This window comes from Garra rufa, chromosome 2, assembly GCF_049309525.1.
Source record: "Garra rufa chromosome 2, GarRuf1.0, whole genome shotgun sequence".
Taxonomy (NCBI): domain Eukaryota; kingdom Metazoa; phylum Chordata; class Actinopteri; order Cypriniformes; family Cyprinidae; genus Garra; species Garra rufa.
The window spans coordinates 60,415,618-60,440,554 of NC_133362.1; the positions used below are offsets into that span (position 1 = coordinate 60,415,618).

At 37.0% G+C, this 24,937-nt stretch overlaps 1 protein-coding gene across 1 annotated transcript; it reads right to left on the reverse strand.

Annotated features, from left to right (window-relative positions):
• Positions 1–8,148: 8,148 nt before the first annotated feature.
• On the reverse strand, positions 8,149–13,333 carry LOC141326016 (uncharacterized). The gene is made up of 3 exons (XM_073834726.1): positions 13,185–13,333; positions 12,488–12,555; positions 8,149–9,397 (listed from the first exon to the last, which is right to left on the reverse strand). The coding sequence occupies exons 1-3, from the start codon at positions 13,331–13,333 to the stop codon at positions 8,337–8,339; spliced, it is 1,278 nt and encodes a 425-aa protein (XP_073690827.1). The 3' UTR covers positions 8,149–8,336.
• Between the last annotated feature and the right edge of the window lie 11,604 nt (positions 13,334–24,937).

Consider the following 24,937-nt stretch of genomic DNA (forward strand, 5'->3'; position numbering starts at 1 on the left):
AAGGAGCTTCCAACGGCAAGTGACACACAGTAATTTGTTTTTCTTCTGTTAATTATGTTTATGCTTCACAAAAGATGTTTTGCGAAGTAATTATGTATCGCAAAAATTTACAGATGGCGATTAGCCAAATATTTCGCAAAGATGTACTGTAATACCACATTTCAGTCGGAACATAACGTTAGGTTGTTTTCCAACCCTGCTAGTGGTGCGATATAAAGCTTTTTATGAACGCATTTAGCTCGGCCGACCGCGGAAAATCCACTGAGTACTGAAGCAAAGTTAGCCAAACATAGATGAATCTTACCTGTTCAGGAAAAAATTACCAACGAAAGCATCTGTCTTCAAATTCTTCACCGTTTTCAGCCGTCTCCATCTTTCAAAGGCATATCCTATACCAATCCTTGTTTTATTTCGGACTTTGTCACGACGTATTTCGGTTTCAAAACGAGGTCTTTTTCGTTTCGTAACGTTATACATGTTTAATCCGACACGTTAGAATAGCCGCAGCTGTAACAGAGCTGGCAACCCGTCTCACGAAACTCTACTGACTTTGTGATTGGTAGATAGCTGGAGGGTGGAGCCTCAGACCAAAACACAAAACGACAACAATAACATCAGTTGTGGGCTGCAACTCTCACTTTTAAATGACAATATCCTGGCCAGACCACTGTTGTCAGTGATATAAGTATTTGAAATGAACATGATTTCTTAATGTCTAGTGACATTTCAGGGCCATTTTATGATTAACTGACATAAATTTCTTACATATGGTTCCTTTAAGGTGAACCTCATGAGTAGGGCTGGTAGTTGTAAGAAATTATCTGTCATTCAGATTTCTATTCAGACTAACATTTTCTGTTTGTCAACCCAACCCATTAAGGCACTGTGCTCTAAATTAAGTAGGTTATTATAATTTTCATTGTTCAAACTCAAATACATTAGACCTTATCTGTCCTGTCTTCATGTTCTCAAAGATAGCTGGAGGGTGGAGCCTCAGACCAAAACACAAAACGACAACAATAACATCAGTTGTGGGCTGCAACTCTCACTTTTAAATGACAATATCCTGGCCAGACCACTGTTGTCAGTGATATAAGTATTTGAAATGAACATGATTTCTTAATGTCTAGTGACATTTCAGGGCCATTTTATGATTAACTGACATAAATTTCTTACATATGGTTCCTTTAAGGTGAACCTCATGAGTAGGGCTGGTAGTTGTAAGAAATTATCTGTCATTCAGATTTCTATTCAGACTAACATTTTCTGTTTGTCAACCCAACCCATTAAGGCACTGTGCTCTAAATTAAGTAGGTTATTATAATTTTCATTGTTCAAACTCAAATACATATATAATTTTCATTATTATATTTATATATTTTTTAAACAGGACATCCCCACCTACCCCCGTGGTACAGCTCCCAACTCCTAGGTTTTGGGGAGCTTTTGAAGATCTTTTTCCTGTTACCCTTGATGGGAACCCTCTGACAAAGGCCCAGGTAACTGAGGCAGGATTTGAGGACCACAGCTACTACTACCACCTGAGGAGGCTACAGTACAAGCTGTGTGTACAGTATATTGTTGGTAAGTGCTTATAGTAATGCTAATTACTTTACAGTCTAAATTTTCTGAGGTGTAATTGGTTAAAACCCACCTGATGCTTTTCCCCTAGAGCAGTCCACCGACAGGAATGGCGGAAAACCCCCAGTGGCTCAAGTCCAGCGTGCAATCGTCAAGGAGACCGCGTGGACCACCAATGTGCCAACTGTGGATAGTGTTCTGCTAGAGTGGGTGCCCTGCCAAGAACCGTCCCTTGACACAAATTACCCTCTCCTCATTGCTTCCGAGTTCCATCAGAAATGGAAAAGGTGTGACTAAGTACTTTTATAATTATATCAAGGAACAGGGAGAGGGAAGATGTTTACTCAAATGTATGTTCATTTGCCTTGTGCAGGGGTCATTGCCGCCATGATCTTCCAGAAAAAACAGGTTGTGTGTGACTACCATGGTGAAGTAGTCTCCTAGCAGGAAGAGGAGCAGAGGATGGAGACCCTAACTGGGGAGCCATCATACCTCTTTTTCTTCAAGGTCAAGGGTGGCGAGCCTCTCTGCATTGATACACAGATATTCCCCTGTGAGTGCCACCCTGACAAAGAAACATTTGGCAGGAGACTGAATCATTCCAGAAGGAAAAATAATGCAGTAGTTGTCCTTGTGTGAGGATAATGTCTGTTTACGTTGCTAAATCACTGGATCACTACTGTATAAGCGCCTGGTGGTGCTAGAGCTCCAACACAATTGCAATTGTCCCAGGGTGTCCCATATGCTTATGTATGAAGTTTCAGCTCTCTAGGTCTTACAGATCACACGATAGGATGGGGCGATCATTTCAGGGGGGGTCAATCTTCACATTTATCCCTATGACCTAACCCTAACTCTAACCAACACAAGCCCTACCAAAAACATCCAAAACCTAACCAAACCACTCAAAACCACTTAAAACCACTCAAAAACCAAACAGAAACACTCTAAACCAACACAAACCCTACCAAAACCATTTAGGATAAAATTCACCACATGCGCTGATTTAACCAAAATGCTCTCATTCTGGAGATCAAATCATACATTTTTATTTAAAAAAACTCTTAAATAAAACATGTCATTTTGGTTTAAGATTGCACTTAAAATGAAAAACTCACAAAAAAAAGTAATTTCACTTTTGAACACTGCTGGAGAAACACTTGATTTATAAATACACTACTCTTTTTAGAAGTACACTCATTTGCACTACACTGTTACAAAAACTGTTACTTAAAACTATTTAATTTCAGATTTGAACACAGTTCAATACACAGTAATCTCATCAGACTGCAATCATTTGACATAAAGCCTTTCTTTAAAACAGAACAAATTCACCAGCACATGTAACAGAATTAAAACACACTAATACATACATTCGCTATACTCATACAGTCATTCGAATCACATACACTTTAAAAGAATAAACTTACGATTAGGACAATTCATGATGGCAATAGACCTTACAGAGGATTGGGACTACACACAGAAAGAACTGAATTTCAGGTACGGTGACGTGTTCTACGGCGCACCTGAAGAGAACACCAAAAACCTTTTAGACTCTTTTTACTGCCACAACAATGTGGAACAGTTTTTAAGAGACGAGGACTTAAAAATTCCTCTATTCCCTACAACGGTGCACTGTCCAAAGGACAATCTCAACTTCACTTATGACATCAATTACCTAGTCATTCAAAATGACAATCTAGCTGCTCTGAAAGATAGAATACATTACCTCTCCGTAAGTAATGTTGTGGGCCCACGACTTCAGTCCCACTGCCATGCACTAAAGAAACACTTGCTGTTTGGCGACTACAGTGCTCAAGGCATTTCAGCCCTGCGGAAAACCTTTGGCCACTTCTTAAGTTTTGTGGATGGTGGGTACATGCTGCTTTTGAGTGTGGTGAATGGTATGGCCACAAACCAATATCCCATCTTCCAGATGGAAGTTGGGGCAAGAGCAAATGCTGCCCAACTACTTAACAGTGTGTTCACACTATTTTCTTCTAAATTTAAAGCCTTTCCTCCTGCATTGCAGCGACCCACCATCCACACAAACATAAATGAATTGCGCAAAATTTTCATCTTGCAGGAGGACCAAAGCTTTGTACTGGGATCCTAATGGAAGCCGTCAGAGAAATTAATTAGGACCCCACACAAAAGCTCATCATTTCTATCACAAGGTTTGGCCAGAAAAGCGAAACTCCAACCGGAAAGGTGTTCAATCTAAGCAATAAAATAAAATGTATACAAATTACATTGTGAATACAGAGTTACATGCAGAATTAAACTGTGTGTTCATGTGAACGTAATTGTAATATTGTATGTATACACTGTATGCTTATATCACTGACAACAGTGGTCCAGCCAGGATATTGTCATGTAAAAGTGAGGGTTGCAACCCTCAACTGATGTTATTGTTGTCATTTTGTGTTTTGGTCTGAAGCTTCACCCTCCAGGGGTCCGTTCTTCGTACCTCGCTTACTACATCCAAGATCAAATGACACATCCAAGATCAAATCATCGCACTAACTATGAGCTCGCTATTCCGGTTCTCCGAACGCACCTGTTGTTGATGATCAGTATAGCTGGATGAAGTAATCTGAGATCACTGGGTGGCTTAAAAGGGGCTACGTATCGATAGTAGAAACATTGATCGGCAACTCTTTGATTGGTCGGCGAACATGACAAAGGAGCGCGCTCAGTATTTTTATGCAGCAGAGCAAGAACTCTTTATTGAGGGATTTTAGGAGTTTCAGAGTTTAATTAAAACGCAAGGGCGAGGAGAGAGGGCTGGCAAAAAGTAGTGAACAAATTAAATGCGTTAATGCTGCCCATATTACATGTTTTTTCCTTGATAGGTCTTTTTTTTTTTTTTTTTTTTTTTATACACTACCGTTCAAAAGTTTGGGTTCAGTAAGACTTGTAATAGTCTTTAAAAAAGTCTCTTATGCTCATCAAGGCTGCATTTATTTGATTAAAAATACAGAAAAAACAGTAATATTGCAAAATGTTTTTTTTTTCAGTATAAAATAATGTTTATATATATATATATATATATATATATATATATTAGTGGTGGGCCGTTATCGGCGTTAACGTGCTGCGTTAACGTGAGACTCATATCGCGCGATAAAAAAAATATCGCCGTTAATCTATTCTCAAAGTTGGGTTGGGAGCTGGGTCTAAACTACGCAAGATATGATGACTTTCACTTTGATATTTTAGCGCGGATGACGTATATCTAGTTGAATTGCACTGTAGGGGGCGAGAACAAGTCTTCAACTTCTGTGAAATGACCACATCAAATGAGACGCGCAGACATGGATGCAGTTATGAAGCCGCTTCAGGGCAGGTGCGTGCGTCGCTAGACCCTTTTTACTGGGCCACGTGCCCCAGTGAAAATCTGCTGTGCCCCAGTAAAATCTCAAGTTTGAGTTATAATTTACTTGGATAATCCCGAAATAAAGACATTAAACTATATGCAACAACTGAATTGACGCTTCTAAAAGCAACGCAGTTTATTGATAGACTATGCACGCAGATAGGCTATCCATACCCGCGCGCCTGTGTATTCTACGGGAACGCGCACGTCGTACAGCCTTTTGCGCAGAAGTACTTTGTTACACAAGTTTGTATTGTTAATTGTGTTGTAAATGCAATCGTCAAGCAGTTTGTAATGCACTTTGGAAGCAGGAGATGAGCGCCTGGTCTAATGCGCCACCTGGCTTGAGAAACCCGTTCTCAAAGACTTACTTTTAGTCATTATTTGGGTAGCACACATATTCTGAATGCCTTCGGCAGATTTCAAATTAGCCATTTTAATCTAGATTAATCTAGATTAATTTCAAGATTTAATCTAGATTAATCTAGATTAAAAAAATTAATCTATGCCCACCACTATATATATATATATATATATATATATATATATATATATATATATATATATATATATATATATATTAACTTACTTTAAAATAGAATTTATTCCTGTGATGAAAAGCTGAATTTTTATCAGCTACTACTCCAGTCTTAAGTGTCACATGATCCTTCAGAAATCATTCTAACATGCTGATTTATTATTAGAATGATCAATGTTGGCTAATATTAACAGTTGTGCTGCCAAATATTTTTTGGAACCTCTGATATATATATATATATATATATATATATATATATATATATATATATATAAAACAATGTAAATTATTTATTATTAACTTAATACATCCTTGGTGAATACAATTATTAATTTCTTAAAAAAAAAAAATGTACTGACCCCAAACTTTTGAACGGTAGTATATATTCACATATATTTATAAGCACTTTCTTGCAAGACACTTTTCTTTTCCCACGTGAGTCAGTCCGCGCCAGTCGTGCTCTTTAACCAATCAGATGTGACCTCGCCATTTCAACCAATCATAACCTGCCAAAAGAGCGCAGACTAAATCCTGTTTACATGAAATAAACCTGCTCCAGAGCAGGTTTAAGCTTGCGCACTTGTTGCTATGACAGCAAGTCCCGGATAAGCTTCGAAGAACCGAGCGATCCAAGATCACGCAAAATCGTCAACAATCAAATCCAGCTAACTTAGTTAGCGAGGTACGAAGAACGGACCCCAGCTATCTACCAATCACGAAGTCACTAGAGTTTTGTGATCTGGGTTGCCAGCTCTGTTACAGCTGCAGCTATGCAGCTATGCTAATTTTTGGAAAAAGACCCTACATATAGAACCCTTTCTGAAATGTTGTGACTTGATATTTACATACATTTATATGCATCTACAATGTGAGTTTATGAAGTTAATATGGGTTTATATGAATTGAAAAGTTGTCAGTTAAATGTATAGAACCCTTTCTAAATGTTGTGACTTGATAGGGGGTTGTTAGAGGAAAGTTGTCAGATTTACATATATATAAAAATGTATATCTTAAATGTTATATGAGTTTGAAATTAATATGGGTTTATATGAAGAGGAAATTAGTCAGACTACTTAGATTAGAATCTTTACTCGTGCCACTTTGTTAAACATCTAAAATTCATGAGTTTATAAAGAAGAAAGTTGTCTTACTACACACACACACATACAAAAACACATACATGTATATTTTAACATTTATTAATGCAAATTGTATTTTTATTTTGCATTAAAATAGCCTTTTATAAATTCATTTAGTCTCTTTTTTTGTTTTCTTAAGTAATTCTCTTTGATTATTGTTTATTTTCTTTATTATTAAATATTTCAGGTTTGTTTTTAACCAGCAACGTAGTATTTTTATTTTTGTGTCAATAGTCTAGGTAAATAAAATAACCCAACGTTAGTGATCTCCAGTGGAGTAAAATACGGCGCTTAGCTAACAATGAAGTAAAGGCTAAAATATCAAGTTGTTTAGAATCAAACTGAGACCAAATCTTTGGTACCCCAAAAATGGCAAAATCAGGGCATACATCTATATTGACCTGTAACACCTTAGACATAATAGTAATATAATTAATCCAGTAATTCTGCAACATAGGACAGGTAAAAAACATATGACTCAAATTACACTGAGATGCATGACATCTTTCACATCTGTCTTCGATATTAGGAAAGATAACAGATAACCTGGCCTTAGAGAAATGTATTCTATGAAATACTTTAAATTTTATCGGGCTAAGACGAGCACAAATTGTACTAGAGCGTATTCTATGTACTAGAGTGTGTTCCTATGTTGCAGAATTACTGGATTAATTATTTTACTATTATGTCTAAGGTGTTACAGGTCAATATAGATGTGTGCCCTGATTTTGCCATTTTTGGGGTACCAAAGATTTGGTCTCAGTTTGATTCTAAACAACTTGATATTTTAGCCTTTACTAAGCCACCATTCTTCTTCAAAGCTTTCTCCCAACACCCACTCCCACGCTGTTTTAATTTGAGTAAGTGAATAATCATCTAAGCTTAAAATACAACCATAGATTTTTTAAATTTGTGACTTGTGTTGAGGGTTAAGTTGCAGTAACTCTTCCCATAACTGTACCTGGGGCTGAGACGGAAAACCGGAAAATAAAGTAGAGCAATGTCTAGCCTGCAAGAATCGAAAGTAATGAGATCCTGGCAACCCCACGTCAGAAGAAAGCTGAATGTAACTACAAAATGTGCCATTTCTATACAGGTCTTGAGAACTTTTTAGGTCTTTTTCATGCCACTGCTTGAAAATAGGATCCGTAAGAGATGAGGGAAACATTTGATTCTCCAGTAATGGCATTAATGTTGAAGCAGAGTTAAATTTGTAACTACATGTTAGTGAAGAAGAGGAGACATTGAAAGAGGAGAAGCAAGCAAAGCCAACAGGGAAGTTAATTTACATGAGTTGGCCTCAAATCTAAATAAAAAATTAGGTTATGAGAGCCCAAGAAAAAGATCAATACTCTCTAATCATCTGTAAGCGTTTGGCTTCTATTACATCTCCTCCTGTATTCCCATATTTACACTTAATGGGACTCCAGTCATTATTTCAGAAACCCATATTTTATTTGATTGCAATAAGAATCATTGCTTACATACCATTTTCATTGTTATCACTTTATTCCTCTGTTATTTACGAATACATATTACCATCAATCCTCCATCTTCAAGTTCTTTCACACAATTGATCTCATCTCATCTGCTCATTTCAACTCCTCTTTAAAATTGCACTATACTGTTTAATTCCTCCCCTTTTCAATTTATTCATTATTTTTCACTATCACCAGCACTGCCTACAAAGTCTTTTTCATTCTTTGACATGTGAAAAATCTATGTGGCATTTAAGGGATGCTTTTTTTCTGAAACTCCTTCCGCAGTGACCACATATAAATGGTTTCTCTCCAGAGTGAACTCTCATGTGTCTGTTAAGGTTTCCTTTTTGGTTGAAACTTCTTCCACATTGCTGGCAGGTGAAAGGCTTCTCTCCAGTGTGAATTCTCATGTGCTCTTCCAAGTGTCGTTTATAATTGAACCTACTTCCGCACTGAGGGCATGTGTAGGGTTGTTCTCCGGAGTGAATTCTCATGTGGTCTTCCAAGTTTCGCTTTTGACTGAAAACCTTTCCACACTCAGAGCAGGTGTAGGATTTCTCTCTATGAGTTCTCATGTGGATTTTAAGGTTTTCTTGTTGATCAAAACTAATTCCACACTGATCACATGTGTAAGACTGCTCTCCATTGTGAATTCTCATGTGTCTGTTAAAGCTTTCTCTTTGAGTGAAACTTACTCCACACTGTTGGCAGGTGAGAATCCTCTCTCCAGTGTGAACTCTCATGTGGCAACTAAGGGCTGCTTTCTGATAGAAACTTCTTCCACACTGTTGGCAGGTATATGGTTTTTCTCCAGTGTGCTTTAAAACATGTACATTAAGACTTCCTTGCTGACAGAAACGCTTTCCACATTGTTTGCACGCATAAGGTTTCTCTCCAGTGTGAATTCTCATGTGGACACCAAGGTTTCCAAGGTGAGAGAAACTTCTTCCACACTGTTGGCAGGTATGCGGTTTTTCTCCAGTGTGCTTTAAAACATGTACATTAAGACTTCCTTGCTGACAGAAACGCTTTCCACATTGTTTGCACGCATAAGGTTTCTCTCCAGTGTGAATCCTCATGTGGACACCAAGGTTTCCAAGGCGAGTGAAATTCTTTCCACACTCTTGGCATGTGTACAGCTTATCTTCTGTCTTTTGAGCCCTTTTTATTGAGGAAGTCTGTGAACAGCTAAAAGATATTTGTCTATTTATAAAATCATGATCTTTCTCTTCTATTTCATTCAGTACTTCACTCTCCTCTTTCAGTGCCATTGGGTCTAGGGTGAAAAAATAAAAATAAAAATTAACCTCATTTTAATGGCACAAAATAACAGGCATCAAAACATTTGAAGTGTCAAAACAAACAATATTCTATATCCACTAAGCAACTGCAAGAGAGAAACCGTTCTCAATATTGCTAACTCCTCATTTACTTAGGATCCCTCAAACACTATTAGAGGAACAGTCCACTTTTTTGGAAATTCTCATTCTCATTCTCCAACTCCCAACTGGTTTTACAATTCGATTTAATTACGATTATTGAAGAAGATTTTTATTAATCAGAATCAAGTATAATCAATATGATTATAGCCATTTATGCATCACTATTATAATCATGTATCTTTCTGGGGGTGTAAGGGCCTGCAGGAGAATGGAATGTGCAAACATTGCAAAAGTCACATATGGTGGACCTCATGTGATGACGCTATATGGTTTGTTTTGACAATAGACAAAATATATGTTGAGGTACACTAGCTAGGCCATGTCCACTAGAGAGGCCAGGGTGAGGAAGAATTTGTTATGTTAGGGGCCTCTAGCTGGTCCATGGTGGAGAAGAACATCTGTTTATAATAATATTGGTAAATCTAAGGACCCCCCAGTAATTCAGTATGACATGTGTGCGTGAGAAGGCAGGTATAAGAACCCTGCCTCGACAAAGCTAAGTTAGTTCTCTATGACCAGACTGCAGAGCCTGTTCTCATAGTTTGCTCGGCTTGATTGTTTCGGCAATAAAGTCTATTCTTTTGGTATCAAAACCCAAGTCTCAAAAATGTTTCTTCAATCGAGGAAGAAGGAAACCACTTCATTATCATGTCAATAATTTAATTCTATCCGATACCATAATGCTATATAATGTAATCTAATGGAAAACTGTGTGAGTGGCGTGGCAGGAGCTTCTGTCAGCTGTTTTTAAAAGAGTGCTAAGTATACATTTTATTGTCACAAAAGTTACTATGAAAGTAATATGAATATGAAAGTAGACAATTTACTTGCATTTATGATGTTTTTTATGTATTTAAAACTACTTTTGTAAATGTAATTTGATGTAGAAAATAAAACGCTTTATTTCACTAACGTCATTTGACCACATGCACACAACCTTTATGTACCTGTTTCATTTGAAGAATGTTACTCAATCCTAACAGTGAACATTAACATTTTAAAATTAAATGAGACAATTCTTTAAATGCTGTTTAAAAAAACACACAAAAAAACACTATGAGTAGAAAATGGCCTTTCAAAAAAGAAAGCTGAAGGGCAAAAAAAGTAGAAAACACCGGCCAAAAACAAATGAATTGAGAAAATGTAGAGGTTCACAGGATAGTTCAGCTTTGAGAATGAAAACCAACCTGTTTGTTCCTCAGTATCTTCATGTTTGACTCTGAATGTTTCTTCAATCTTCATGTCTTCATTCTCCTCTTTGATAAATGCCATCTTTATAACAGTGTCAGAGGGATCTCTGTTGCTCCACGAGGAGCAGCTTTTTTCTGTGTTAGGAAACTTTGTCCTGTTTAAGATAAGAAAAAATTACAGATAAATAAAATAAATAAATCTCTGTGTGCATTTCAATTAGCTCTAGTTCAGTGGTCAGTGCACTAGTAGGGAGTCAGAGTGATATTAATGGACTTAAATGATCTGATTTAACAAACACTCAATTTTAACTTACTATTCAGTCAGGTTTTTATTTATTAGTATATTACATTTAGTATAATACATTAATCATTAAAAATAGCTATAGTATTTTAAGGTTGTCATTACAACAACAACAAAAACATTTGCAGTTGTTTGTAAAAGTTGTCATTGTTTGAGTTTGTTCTCGTTGTGTCTTCAGTGTTTTGAGCAGGAGGTCTCTCAGCGAGCGGCGATTCGACACAGTGAATCATTGTGTGAATCAACCGATTCAATTGACTCGGAGTTTGGAATCGTGTTTCTGATCTGAATCACTAACAGAGAGAAATCAGGCGCTGTGTGGATGCACTTTACTCACACAAAATAACGTTCATTATTAGATAAAATATTACAAAGTTGCATTTAATAATTATTACGTTTACATCGCTTTAAGCCATTTCAAACAGATTGAACGCGTTGTATTAATTTATACACTATAAAGTATTAAGACTGCAAACCTTTCTTCTGCTGATCTTTGCACTGATGCAGGAGCGCGACTCAGCCTTATGACGTCACACCACCAGATCAAAATAAAAGTCCTATTCACACACGTCTGTGTCTACACTCCATAAAGTGCAAAGGCATTTACAAAAGGAAATACATTCGAAAAATAAAACATGACAATAGTATTCAGAGTTTTATTCTTGGAGAAATACATATTGAAATGTTTATAAAGAAATGAGAAAAATATTGTTTTACAAATATTTACAAATTGTAATATTTATAATTTTATTTACATATTTCTGTATTGTTAATTTTATTTTTCCTAATTTATTAATTGATTATTTCATTTATTTATGAATCTATTTATGACAATGTCAATGTCCACAAGTGTTTCTTTCCAAGTTTATTTAACATTTACTACTTCGTATTTATTTATGCATTGTGTCGACATTTATTTATTTCCAGATTTATTTAATATGACATTTATTTATTTAGACCTTTAGCCACAGTAGCACCTTGTGGTGTGACCAACCAAAAAACTATTGCTTTTTGTGGATCAAAAGCACCAAGATGGTGGCTGTGTAGTTGCAATATTTCTGTCTTTAAAAACAATTAAAAACTTATAACATACAATTTGACCTTCCTTACTTTTATGCATTACTGATACAAATATACATATGAATTATTCTGTAATGATTTTAAGTTTGACTCAAGAAAAATGACTATTTTAGCTTGTTAGAACAAAATGTGTCTTATGACGAGCTGAGTGTGTTGACTGAAATTTAACTTTTACATGAGACAAATAGTTGTTTTTGAATGCATTGCTTTATTTATTGATTACTTATTTCATACTTATTTCATTACTCAAAGTTCTCTTTCATCATCTTGTGTTTTGTTGTGTTATATTGGATAGGCTTCATGCACGGCTGTCCCATTTGCTTAATCGAATCATTTTCTAATTTTTAAGAGTTTACCTGTTCCCAGGAGATTTTTAAGTGCACTCTCAAGCCAGGAGGACTCTTTTCCACATGCTGGATGGACTCTGAGAGGTTGTACAAGTGATTGGTGAGTCAGTGATTGGTGAATCAGCACACAACACACTTGACTTTGAATCTGGCAACCTTGAGCGGCCCAGAATTGTTATTTCTGAGGTACATATTAAGGGACTGATAGCCATGTCTCTACCAGTAGCATTAGATGCAAAATTGCTGGGAGTGAGCACAAGGACCATACGCCAGAGAATATCAGAATATTTGCCATCTAAATTAAATTAAATTAAATTGCCATGGAGTTTTATGGTAATAATGCAACTTTTCCTTGAGCTTTGGGGAATATATAATTTTTCTTAGCCTATGCTTTAAGATGGGTTCTACGTAATACTGTAAACTTTTACATGAATGTTTTACTTGATTTTTACTTCTTTATTTAATTTGAATTAAATGTAACTTAGCCAATTTTAAGAGTACAAATTAGTAATTTAGAATTTATAACACATTATTCATATGCACATAGACATTGAGGGATCTTGGGAGGGGCCGAGCTGACATGAGACGGCGGAGGGTGGTTAGTGTATTTCCCGTCCCGTTTTAAAGCACTTTAGAACAACACACACCAACACTACATTTGAGCGGGTGAGGTGAAGCATGGGGTCTCCCTTTTTTTTTCTCACACCCCTGTTCTCTGTTAGGGGCTGGGGGCTGTGACGATGAGCTGGCCATCCGGTTGGGGTCTGGGCTGATTGCCCTTCTGGGGGTGGTGGTGCCTGGATCCAAGAGTATAGAGTACAAATGGGGGGGTGTGAGTGTGGGTACCGTATCCATTTTTGTGTGTCCACATGTGGGGCGAATGTGTGAATATTTGTTTGTGAGCATGAGGGTGGGAACGTATGCATGTGTATATGTGTGCATGTTTGTCTATGTCCATGTGTCGCTTGGCGGGGCCTGGCCCTCCTGGCTTTGCTGGGCCCCGGCAGGGGGGGGGGTAGGGGCCCTTGGATCTCCGGGCCCAGGGACCGGCCTGCCCTGGTGTGGCCGGCTGCTGGCGGAGCCTGTGGGCTTGCCACTCTGGCCCCCTGGGTCGTCTGCGTTGTGGCGGCCGGATGACCCCCTCCGGGCTTTCATCTGCCCTTTTCTGGGTGGGGGCCGCGGTTGTCTCTGCGGTGGATCTCCTGGGACGGGGGGCCTCCGAATGTTTGGGGTCCGGGTCTCCTCCATGTCTGCTTCATGCCTTGCGGGATGGGGCTGTGGTTCCCCACACACACTATTAAACATTTACATGGAAGAACCTTATGAACAGAAGCGCGCACATAGGTGTACCCACAAGCATTCACTCTGGTGTAAAAACAGATGCTCACAGACTTACTTAATGGATCTCACAACACTTCAGCATGTTATTCTTATTAAGTGAGTGTCAATGTAGGATTTTGTACTCAAACAAAGTCTCTGAGAACCTGACACATTGCTCTTCTGTAGACTCCAGGAAGGTTCAGCTCTGGAAAATGATGTCGCTGGAGACTTAATGGTTTCTGATGGTTTCTCACCTAATTCTTGACATTAATTATTCATTCTTTTGCAGTTAATATGTGTCTTTTTTTTTCTCCACCTATTTCTTATGACTCTGCTAACCCAATGAGCATTTCTCTGCCCAGTTCTATTATTACATTAGTACTGCATCCATCTCATGCGCATGGAATAATTTTTAAATTTTAGTCTGAGTTCAATCTCTTTCTTGGCTCATTTTATCTGGATAGAAAATACTTGCCGAATAATTTGGCACACCTAAATATGAGGGGTTTCTGACTTTCAGCCTTCCCAGACAATTTTGTATCACTTATACACCGCGTTCCAAATTATTATGCAAATTGTATGTAAGTGTCATAAACACACAGTTTTTTGTTTTTCAATTAAACTCATGGATGGTATTGTGTCTCATGGCTCTTTGGATCACTGAAATGAATCTCAAGACACCTGTGATAAATAGTTTGCCAAATGAGCCCAATTAAAGGAAAAGTACTTAAGAAGGATGTTCCACATTATTAAGCAGGCCACAGGTTTCAAGCAATTATGGGAAAGAAAAAGGTCTCTCTACTGCCGAAAAGCGTCAAATAGTGCAATGCTTTGGACAAGGTATGAAAACATTAGATATTTCACGAAAACGTAAGCGTGATCATTGTACTGTGAAGAGATTTGAGGCTGATTCAGAGCACAGACAGGTTTGTGCAAGTAAAGGCAGAATGAGGAAGGTTTCTGCCAGACAAATTCATCAGATTAAGAGAGCAGCTACTAAAATGCCATTACAAAGTAGCAAACAGGTTTTTGAAGCTGCTGGTGCCTCTTGAGTCCCGCGAACATCAAGGTGTAGGATCCTCCAGAGGCTTGCAGTTGTGCATAAACCTACTATTTGGCCACTCCTAACTAATGCTCACAAGCAGAAACGGGTGCAGTGGGCCCAGACATACATGAAGACTCATTTTCAAACAGTCTTGTTTACTGATGAGTGTTGTGCATCTTTGGATGGTCCAGATATATGGAGTAGTGGATGGAACATGTCCCAACAAGGCTGCGACCACAACAAGGAGGTGGCGTTTTTGGCCGGAATCATAGGGAGAGAGCTGGTTGGCCCCTTTAGGATCCCTAAAGGTATTAAAATGACCTCGGCAAAGTATGTCGAGTTTTTGACTTACCACTTTCTTTCATGGTACAAAAAGAAGAACTGTGCCTTCCGTAGCAAAATCATCTTCATGCTGCAAATAATACCTCTGTGTCATTGACTGCTATCTGCATAAAAGATGAGAAACTCATGGTGTGGCCACCATCCTCCCCTAACCTCAACCAGATTGAGAACCTTTGGAGCATCCTCAAGCAAAAGATCTATGAGGGTGGGAGGCAGTTCACATCAAAACAGCAGCTCTGGGAGGCTATTCTGGCATCCTGCAAACAAATTCAATCAGAAACTCTCCAAAAACTCACAAATTCAATGGATGCAAGAATTGTGATAGCGATATCAAAGAAGGGGTCCTATGGTAAGATGTAACTTGCCCAGTTAGGATGTTTTTGATTGAAATAGATTTAGATTTCAGTAAATATGACCACCTAATGCTGCAAATTCAGCAAATGCCCATTTTCAGTTCTTTACAACCTATACAATGTTTTAACTCTGTTGTGCATAATAATGTGGAACAGTGCATTTTCAGTTTTTTATTTTTGAAATAAATACTGTTATCATTAGGAGGTTTGTTCAATAAAATTCGAATTATACCCTAATGGTTGATGACTTAAAAATTATACTGACTGTCATTTGCATTGACTAATTATGAAAACCAGAGAAAGATATCATTTGCATAATAATGTGGAACGCGGTGTATATTATTTAAATACAAAACCAATAGTAGTTATTAAGATTGAAGTGGTTTGGGATTGGTAAAATGTTGAAGTATGAATTTCAATTTGCCTAATAATTTAGCACACCGTGTATCGTCCATAAGAGACAATAATAGTTGAATTTATAAAAATTACCCTGTTCAAAAGTTTACAAACACTTGATTCTTTTTACTGTGTTCTTACCTAGATGAGCCACAGCTGTGTGTTATTTGTTTAATGCTAGTTGTTCATGAGTCTCCTGTTTGTCCTGAACAGTTAAACTGACCGCTGTTCTTCAGAAAAATCCTTTAGCTCCCACAAACCACCGACTCTCAATGCATGGTGTTTCCTTCTGGAGCATCGGTGAGCATTTTAACCATCTGTGATAGCTGCATATCTATCTGCTGAGTCCCTCAGTTGTTCTCAGTGTGAAAATATGGATTCTAAAAATCATTCAGTCCTTGTTGGAAAAGGTTCAAATACACAAAAAAGCTGAAAAACTAGAGTATGTGGGAGCTGAAGGATTTTTCTGAAGAACAGCAATATCGCATTCGATATTTAGGGCGATATGGCGTAGCTTGTCAGAGATTTACGTCTCTGTGTATCAATTGCCACTCCAGCGGAACTTGAGCAGAACGCACGTGATGGAGATTTACTACTAATCAAAGCATCGGCTTCATTGACTAAACGCGCCTCACAATATCGTTCGATATATTGCCCAGCCCTAATATACAGTACTTTATTGTAATAAAAACACAGTACATAACCTGTATATTTCTTGCTGTAAATTCACGGCAATTAGTTGCCAGGAATTTCCTGTAAATTTACAATTAATTTTTAACAGTGAAAGAACTAGAGTTGAGCCGGATACTCGGCTGAAACAAGTATCCGGCACGGATAAAGCACTTTTGCAGAGTACAAGTATCATACGAGTAATACGAGTCAATATCTGTGCTCGGATTGAATAAAAATTCTCATTGGGTAGTTTACTGTGTCTGCGTTCGGTGATAGACTAGTCACATCGTCCCTCCCCTACACACATACAGATTTAGGGGCCGTTCACATGTGGCGTCTTTTGCGTGCTCAAATTCGTTATTTTAAATGTTATTATTGCGCGCGCGCATAATGGAAGCGACGTGGTGCTAACGCGCTTGTTTTTTCCAGGTGCGTCCGCGCCACATCGAGATGAAAACAAATCAACTTTTCAGAATGCAGCAAGCGCACCGAAGCTTGGAGCTAGAGCGCAGCTGATGGTTGCTTAGAAACGGCAGATGCTTCCGGAGCGCAAGCGTCCGAGCGCTTTGTTGATAAGGAAGAAAGCGGCGCGCCTAGTGTTTTCCACGCGTTTTTAGGAGCAACATGTGAACGGTCCCTCTCTGCTCACACACACACAGAACACTGAGAAGAGAAGAGAACAGCGCGTTCTCTCCCTCAGTCACTCAGGTTTGCTGGGTTTTTTTCGTTAACGTTTAGGGTTTCTTCAGCTTCAGGTTTGTTTTTTACTTTGGTTTGTTTGTAGTACTTACTTAACCAGTAGAGTTTTGGTAAACGTGGGGTTTGTTCAGATGTGGTTTGATTAACTGACGTGGTGCTTGGTAAAAGCGACTCGCAAAAGTTTTTGAATTTTTTTCCTTTTTTAAACCGTCAATTGTCTCTGACCAGTTTTTTTTTACTTCACGCAAAGTGTCTGACACTTTCTTTTTTGTATTTCATAAATAAAAAAAATAAATAAAAAAGGAAGTAGTGGTATTACAAATTAATTAGTTACACACACACACACACACACACACTCTCTCGCCCTCTCTCTGCCGTTCATCTGAGTTTTTTTTTTTTAAACCTTCTGCTGGTTCGAAGCAGTGGTATAAAAAAACTATATTACAAATGAATTAGCTACACACACACACAGACACACACACCTGGTGTGAAAAAAAAGATAAATAAATAAATACAAAATCACACTGCTCAAGGTTAAAAAAAGAAAGTTATGTTGAAATGAAAACTCTTGTTCATTACATTTTACTTCATAATTGCAACCGCATGTGTTAAATTCATTGTTGCAAAACTTGTTCTGTATATAGTTCGTTTGTTATCATGATCAAAACCATTGATCTGAAGCTCAATGCTGATGCTGTCATGTAAATAGTTTTCTAATCAGCAATAAATATAACAATTTCTGATCAACCCATATCAATTGCATGCTTAAAATAACATACCGGTTAAAGCCTCGCCCATTTCAAGACAACATGACCAACTTCCAGGTTAAATCCCACCCATTTCCGGGTTAGGCCCCGCCCACTCTGAGTACAGATACAGATACAGATAATTCAAATGGTTAACAGATACAGATACAGATACAGATAATGCTGTACTCGCTCATCCCTAGTAAAAACTTAAAATATCTTGTTTGAATAAGTGCAACGTTGTCTTTATGAAATAAACAATAGTAGGCCTATGTCTATAAAGGTTCATATAATGCCTCACCACACGGTGTGATGTTGACATAATGTGATTTAGTTTGACACAAAGCAACCGAGTGATCCTTGTCAGCTAGGTAAAATATTTTATAAGAAATTTCTATTTTGATTTTATGGTTATCTGCTGAATTTGCTGATGCTTGTAAATTACATGATGTAATTTATTAACATTTCATCATATTATATAGCCTATATAGCCATTGAGAGGGACATCCCAGTGGATCGCAGTGTTGTTTGAATTAGTTTACATAAGATATATATATATATATATATATATATATATATATATATATAGGGGAGAGCGGGGCACAACCTAACACTTTTTGAATTTCGCGGTTTATGTAAACCCACGTGGGGTTCAAAGTACAATTTTTTATCCACGTTGTTTTCACACTTGTCTAGTACAAATATATCGCTTTGTTTCATATTTACAGTGTATACGTTTTTCGTTATTTGCCTCAAAAGAAAGGAAGTGAAACGTGACAACATGCCCCGTAGGTGGGGTACATTGTAACATCTGAGGGGCACGTTGTAACACGACCATATGACAGCTTAAAATGTTATCTGATCGAATGAAATAAATATACACAACAAACTAAAATATTTTGTCAGTAAAATACATGAGTTAACTTTTTCAAATGAAGTAATGACGTTTTTAAAAAAAATTAAAATAATCGAATTTTGGAGTTTGAAAATGAACACATCGCAACAATGCTTTGAACGGCTTTGATCGCAACACACAGCTGTACAGTAGTTCAAAACAATGTGGACAGATAGATGAAACACATTTAGACATTCAGAAGAACACTCCACTCCTCCACACACAGCTCTCATAGAACACGACACACATAAACCAGCCAAAATGCTTTACATTACTTGAAATAATAACTTCTGAACATTAAACATTGATTGTCAGCCTTTATTCACCTGTTTCTTGAGGTATCTTATCAAAATCCTTAGAAGTAAATCGTGTAAACTGCACCGCTAATGTCACAGAATAGCATAGTTTAATAACAGCGGGGAATATTGTAACACAGTGTTACATCTTTCCCCAGCAGCGCGACTGGAGTTTAATACAGGTTAGTGACTTCTGCTGGTTTGCGAAGCATTAATAAACTATCTAAATTGATAAATAACAAATTGGAGATTAAAATAATATCAGTTTTGTCTTACTTTAAATGAATACTAAAAACAGAAATGAAAAGTTTACTTCAGCCAGAAATGTACTTTTACTATGGTAAAATAAATATTCAGCGATATCTTCAAAAGGCTTTTGAATTTTGGCGTTCCTTTTTTCTCTGCATAGTGTTGTAAACACCGTAAATTTGGATTTGCTAGAATGTCTGGAAATATTTAAACCAGGCGTGTTACAATTAACCCCGCGTTAGGTTGTGCCCCGCTCTCCCCTATATATATATATATATATATATATATATATATATATATATATACACACACACACACACATAAGATATTTACATACCCTCTATATGTATATTATCTGTATAAAAGTTATTAATACTAATTAAATATAAAAGAAGAATATTATTGTGTGTTATTTTTTTGGTGGTGGAGGGGGTGCCCTTTTTTCAGTTTCAGCACATATTTGGACCCAACTCAGCAAAGAGCACCAAGAGGATAGCTCTTGGAAATCTGAAACAGTTTATAAGCCAGTCATCATCGTGGGCCAGAAAATCCCTGTGATCCCTAAAAACGCGTTCCCTTCGGATTTGGCCATTGACAATGTCCTCCAATAAGGCCAACACTGCCATTGCCATAGACTAAGGGATGTATACATTTGCAAATGCTTTTATATGTTCTAAATCACATAATTGGTAGAAAAATATTGTCTCAAGTAACCCATTTGATCAATTATAAATTAATAGCAATGTTTTCCACATGTGTTGGTGCGATACTTTGTAGTGTGCAATTTAAAATAATTGCCTCTAGGAGTCGCCAAGGGAAATAAAACAAACACACGCACAAAAAATACACGTACGCCAGACATGGAGTTGGCGTGGATCAACGCACATTCTCACGTTAATTTCATCGTCAGTAAATCCAAACGTGAGCGTGAAATCTGGCGTACGCAAAGTTTTTGTGCGTACGCAGCGTTGATACATGAGGCCCCAGGTCTTTAAAAACTCTCACCTTTCACTCCTGCTTCATGGCTGCATTGTCTTTTGTCTTGCATGTTATTTTGTGTGTTCCTGATCTGGCCTTGACCGTGTTCCCTGTTTTGGTTTATTTAGTATTCAGTTTATGTCGTGTTGTGCCGTGTTGGCCTTTTGGTTTTTTTTTGTTCTGTTTATTTGTGTTTATTTAATTAAATATATCTTCCCCTGCATTTTGGACCCTGACCCCTTTACTCAACGTGACACTAACAAGCTAAATTATTCTCAACTTAAACTTAAAATCATTACAGAATCATTCACAATGTATATTTGTATCAGTAATGCATAAAAGTAAGGAAGATCAGATAAGATTAAGTTTTGGATGAAAATTTGTGAGAGACAGAAAAGTTGCAACTATACAGCCACAATTTTAGTGTTTTGGATGAAAAAAAAAAAGTTGTTTTTTGGTTGGTCACATGTAAATATTTTTAAAATAACTATAAGCATATTTATATAGGCCTATACATAATAAATCTACACAGCATGTGAACAAAAACTTATTTTGGATGCGATTTTTTGCTATTAATCGTTTATTAGTCATTTATTTATTGTAAATAATAAATGCATAAATTAAACAATTTAATTTAATAAGTATTGAATAATAGTGATTTGATAATTATATTATATATAATTAGCTGTTTGCTGGATTATTATTTAATAATTATATAACGAATGCATAAACATTTATTATCATATTTTTTTTAAGTACGCAACTAGCCGTTGCTATGGCGATGACGTTATAACTGAATCACAACATTCTCCAGTCGCGAGCAGAGCTAACTTTGCATTACTTGAGTTCGCGCTCACATCCTGCATAGTGTTTGATTGATCATTCAGCACTTTTACACATTTACAGCGACTTATTCAAGTGAACATCGATTATTACCCTCCCAAAACTCAGCACGACGCGACGATGAATAACCGTCAGCCCGTTAATGCTTGAGAGGAGGATGAGGAGGAAGAGTTTGGAGAAGGACAAGGCTACTTTTAGTGGTCCAAAGTCCAGTCCAGCTTTAGTTCAAGTGGACATGATGGCTGAAGGTGCGTTTACTGCCATAACCAAAGACAGCTGCATAAACTACTGTCAGCTCTTGATATTTTATGTCAACTACAATTATCTGTTTTAAAGACTACATTTTGAGGGATGAAGCCAGTAAAGTGCTCTGAGAGGAAGATACAGCGTTGGCTGTGAAAGGAGACGCTTGGAGGATGGCTTTAAGGTATTTTTATTATTTTCCTTACTGTATTTATCTGGTTATTTCACTAATACATAATTACTCATTGTTTTAATGCTGTGTTGTGACCTGAAAGATCCACAGCTGTGTTTTTTGTTTAGTGATAGTTGTTCATGAGTCCATTGTTTGTCCTGAACAGTTAAACTACCCTCTGTTCCACAAATTCTGTGGTTTTTCAGCATTTTTGTGTATTTGAACCCTTTCCAACAATGACTGTATGATTTTGAGATCCATCTTTTCAGTCATATGCAACTATTACAAGGTTTAAACTCTCAGTGATGCTCCAAAAGGAAAACCAATCCATTAAAACTTTTGAATTTGAAGATCAGAGTTAATTTGACTTATTTTGTCTTATAGGAAACACCTATTTTCTGTTTTTTCTGCTTTTGAAAGGTAGTACTAAATTAATATATACTGTATATAGGCAAAATAAAAATAAAAATGTACACATTGTCATGTTGTCAAAAGTTTTCACCCCTGACTCTTAAAGCATAGTGTTTCTCTCTGGAGCATCAGTGAGCGTTTAAACTATTATTTTCTCTCGTGTACTATATGTAAACATATTTAATGTGAAATATCTTATTCAGCTCAGTACTAAATAAAAAACATACATTTTGTACGATCCGTCTTATATTGCTAAAATAAGCATTTTGCAGATTCTCTAAGGTGTATGTAAACGTTTGACCTCAACTGTAGATATGAAGATATATTCACATTTTTAAGATGTTTACATATTTTTGTGCTCTTGTTTGTATACATGTGACATTGAAAGAAATCTCAAAAAGCCAAATCTTGTCTTAAGTATTTTGTATGTGGATGATTTCTGTTTTTTGTGCAGTCCACCAGCGTTAGTGAGGGAAATGATAGTCAGGAGAAAAAGAGCAGGAAGAGTAGTTTTGAGACGAAAGGCAGCGCAGGTCAGGCTCAGCAAGTGCAGGACCAAACTATGGCAGCAGAAGACGAGAGAAGCGCTGATGGTGAATCAATCAAAGATCTCTACAGCACACAGTAAATATGGGTCACCATTAATAAGGACTTTATTAGAAATTAGAATGATGTGAAATAAATTACCAAAAGCTAAAATCCACATTGAGGTGACAAACTGATTTTTATTCAAAATTTTTAACGCAGATGAAACCAAGCAGGCAGTTATTACCACCAGCCAAATTTGTTCAATTTTTTAGACCAAAGTCTTTTGCGGGACGTGAACTGTGCTGTAGCAGACGATGGTCTTCAGGATCCTCGTTCCAATCAGCAGAACATATTGACTCGATATAAAGTCAGCCGAATGCTTAGCGAGGGAAGCGCTTGGAGAGCGGCCTTGAGGTATCGCCCTGTGCATTTCAAGTCCTGTTGGATCACATGTCCACATGTTTAAATGGAAATTTGAACCACTTTGTTGTTTTTGAACAGGTGGCAATACAATTTGTCAAGAAGACGAAGAACATGGAGTGAATCAACACTGTAAGTAGGCTACCTTTTCCATAACAGTATGTCGAAGACTGAACTGAATCTATATTTACTACAGTTGATGTCAAAAGTTCAAATCTCCCTCTCAGAATCTGCAAAATGTTAATGATTTTATCAAAATAAGAGGGATCGTACAAAATGCGTGTTATTTATTAAGCACTGAACGTGAAAAAGATGTTTCACATAAAAAAGGTTTACATATAGTCCACAAGAGAAAATAACAGTTTAATTTACAAAAATGACCTTGTTTGAAAGTTTACATTCACTTGTTTCTGAATACCATGTTGCTACTGGAATGATCCACAGCTTTTGTTGTTCAGTGATTGTTTTGAGTCTTTTTTGTCCTGTTCAACTGTGTGCTGTTCTTCAGAAAAATCCTTCAGGTCCCACAAATTCTTTGTATTTAAACAAGAAGAACAAACAAGGGATGAAAATCAAAGGGATGTAAACTTTTGAACAGCGTCATTTTTTTATAAATTCAACTATTTCTCAGGAACTATATGCAAACATCTTTTATGTAAAGTATCTTATTGAGGTCTGTGCTAAATGAAGAATAACACACATTATGTATGGTCCGTCTTGTTTTGATAAAATAACATTTTACAGATTCTGAAATGGGGATGTAAACTGTATAACGCTTTCATCTAACAATCCTAAAAATGATCTTTTCTCTAGCCTGCTCATCCTACACCTCTTGGTCTCTCATGGGAAATCTGCTACTGTATGGTCTCTGGGAGTGGTCCTGTTCGTAATGTTGTGCGGACACTTTCCCAAAAAGAAGGACCTGCTGGAAATAGGTCGGGATAAATGGTTTGAGCCTGACTTGTCAGACGGTAAGATGGCATTCTTTACTACAAAAAAAAGACCAATTGTATAGTGGGAAAATAATTAAAATTAAAACTTTTTTTCTCAGCCTAGGGGTGACACTTCTGGTTTATTATCCACTACAGGGAAATAATGAGAAGAATTACAATGTGCACTGTTTGCACTTAAACCTAGTGTGTTCATAATTAAGATAATACATTAAAATAATACGTTAAGACACACCAATTTGCAATATCAAGTAGCAAAAAAAAAAAATATCTGGATGCAGATGAGACCAGAATCCAAACCAATAAACTTTACAAATTCATACTTGAAGACAAAGGTGGAGAGTTTAGAGCAGTCAAATCTTTAGCTTATTTCAAAGATAACCTCAGGTCCTCTGTCCCTCATCATTTTGCACAGATTGCTGCTGATCTGATTCAACATCTCCTGCAGCAAGACCAAGCCGGTGGATTGGATTGGATGAAATCCTTCTCCATTCATGGTTTAAGCCACATATTCTGCTCAATCTTCCTTCAGCTGATGTGAATGGCCAGCCATCCATGCCTTAGTGTCTTTTGGAGCTGGAAAGCCTTGCTAGCACCTGGACAGTCCCAAAATGCCTTGTCAACTGTCATCGTGGTCCAAGAACTGTCAGTATGTATGGGGTCAAATTTCTGCTAAAAGTATTGCAAGTCATGGATATTATTATAATAAGCGTGAAACTTATATTTAAAAACTAGTAAAATGTATTGCACAAAATTTTTAAATGAAAGCATGGTTTTCAGAATAGCAAACAATGGTCACGGATCGAAAAATAATATGCGTAAATCAAAACTTTAAACACAAAATCATACAAAAACATTCTCGTTGGTTATATTTCTGTTTTTGTGCTTTCTGTTTTTGACT

Excerpts from the sequence above, each read along its gene's own strand:
- LOC141326016 (XM_073834726.1), bottom strand. The coding sequence starts at position 13,333 with ATGGATACGGTACCCACACTCACACCCCCCCATTTGTACTCTATACTC. Across the intron at positions 12,556-13,184 it reads GCCCCTAACAGAGAACAGGG|AGTCCATCCAGCATGTGGAA; the intron begins GTGTGAGAAAAA and ends ACAACCTCTCAG. Across the intron at positions 9,398-12,487 it reads TAAAAATCTCCTGGGAACAG|ACCCAATGGCACTGAAAGAG; the intron begins GTAAACTCTTAA and ends TTTTCACCCTAG.